General features: G+C 40.7%; 1 protein-coding gene across 1 annotated transcript; it reads right to left on the bottom strand.

The window, feature by feature from the left end:
* Nucleotides 1-209: 209 nt before the first annotated feature.
* LOC141704124 (secreted RxLR effector protein 161-like) lies at nt 210-950 on the bottom strand. The gene has a single exon (XM_074507439.1). The coding sequence runs from the start codon at nt 948-950 to the stop codon at nt 210-212; it is 741 nt and encodes a 246-aa protein (XP_074363540.1).

Here is a 950-nt window from a genome sequence, read left to right as displayed (position 1 = left end):
CATGCACATACTTTAATTATTTTAAAACTAGCTATAAGTTTCAAAATAATTCCAACAATCATCCCCTTAGTTTTGAAACTTATTTAGGCAACTCCATTACTCCCAGTAATCTGCGCATTCTTTCAAATTTGATAGTAGTGAGAGCTTTGGTCAGGAAATCTGCTCGTTGCATATCACTACTCACATGCTTGACAATGATCTCCTTTCTCTCAACACATTCTCGAATATAATGGTAGCGTTTGTCTATATGTTGTACTACGCCCATGAAAAACTAGGTTCCTTGCAAGATCGATGGCGGATTTATCATCAATGTACAAGATTACTGGACCCATATCTTCACCTGTTAGCTTGCTCAGCAGATTCCTCAGCCAAACAGCTTGACAAGCTGATGTCGTCCCTCCCATAAACTCTGCCTCGCACGAAGACAAGGCCACACACCTTTGTTTCTGTGAGACCCATGTGATGAGGTTATCATTTAAGTAAAATACCATTCCTCTTGTACTCTTCCTGTCATCTGTTTGTCCTCCAAAATCGCTATTCGAGTATCCTGTAAGCATATTGTTTCTAATATCCCTCGAATAAACCAGGCCGTAGTTAATTGTACCCTTGACGTACCTGAGTATACGCTTTATAGCATTCATATGAAGAACTGTGGGCTTTTCCATTAAACGGCTGACTATCCCCACATCATAAGCCATGTCGGGACATGTATGCACAAGGTAGCGAAGTCCTCCAACCAAGCTTTTGTATTCTGTTGGATCCACCAGTTTCCCGCCTTCGTCGTTAGTCAAATGCTCCTTCGGATCCATAGGATATTTAGTGGGGTTAAAAGCTTGCATTCCAGCCTTCTCCAATATTTTCTTTGTGTAAGCTGACTGTTTTAGCTCTATACAGTCCTTCATTTGTTGAACCAGGTAATACACAAAATGCGCTACTCTTCTATCTTCCAT

Source organism: Apium graveolens, unplaced genomic scaffold, assembly GCF_009905375.1.
Source record: "Apium graveolens cultivar Ventura unplaced genomic scaffold, ASM990537v1 ctg7440, whole genome shotgun sequence".
Classification (NCBI taxonomy): Eukaryota; Viridiplantae; Streptophyta; class Magnoliopsida; order Apiales; family Apiaceae; genus Apium; species Apium graveolens.
The sequence above is the reverse complement of the archived record's forward strand: the minus strand, read 5'-3'. Positions and strand labels throughout refer to the sequence as shown.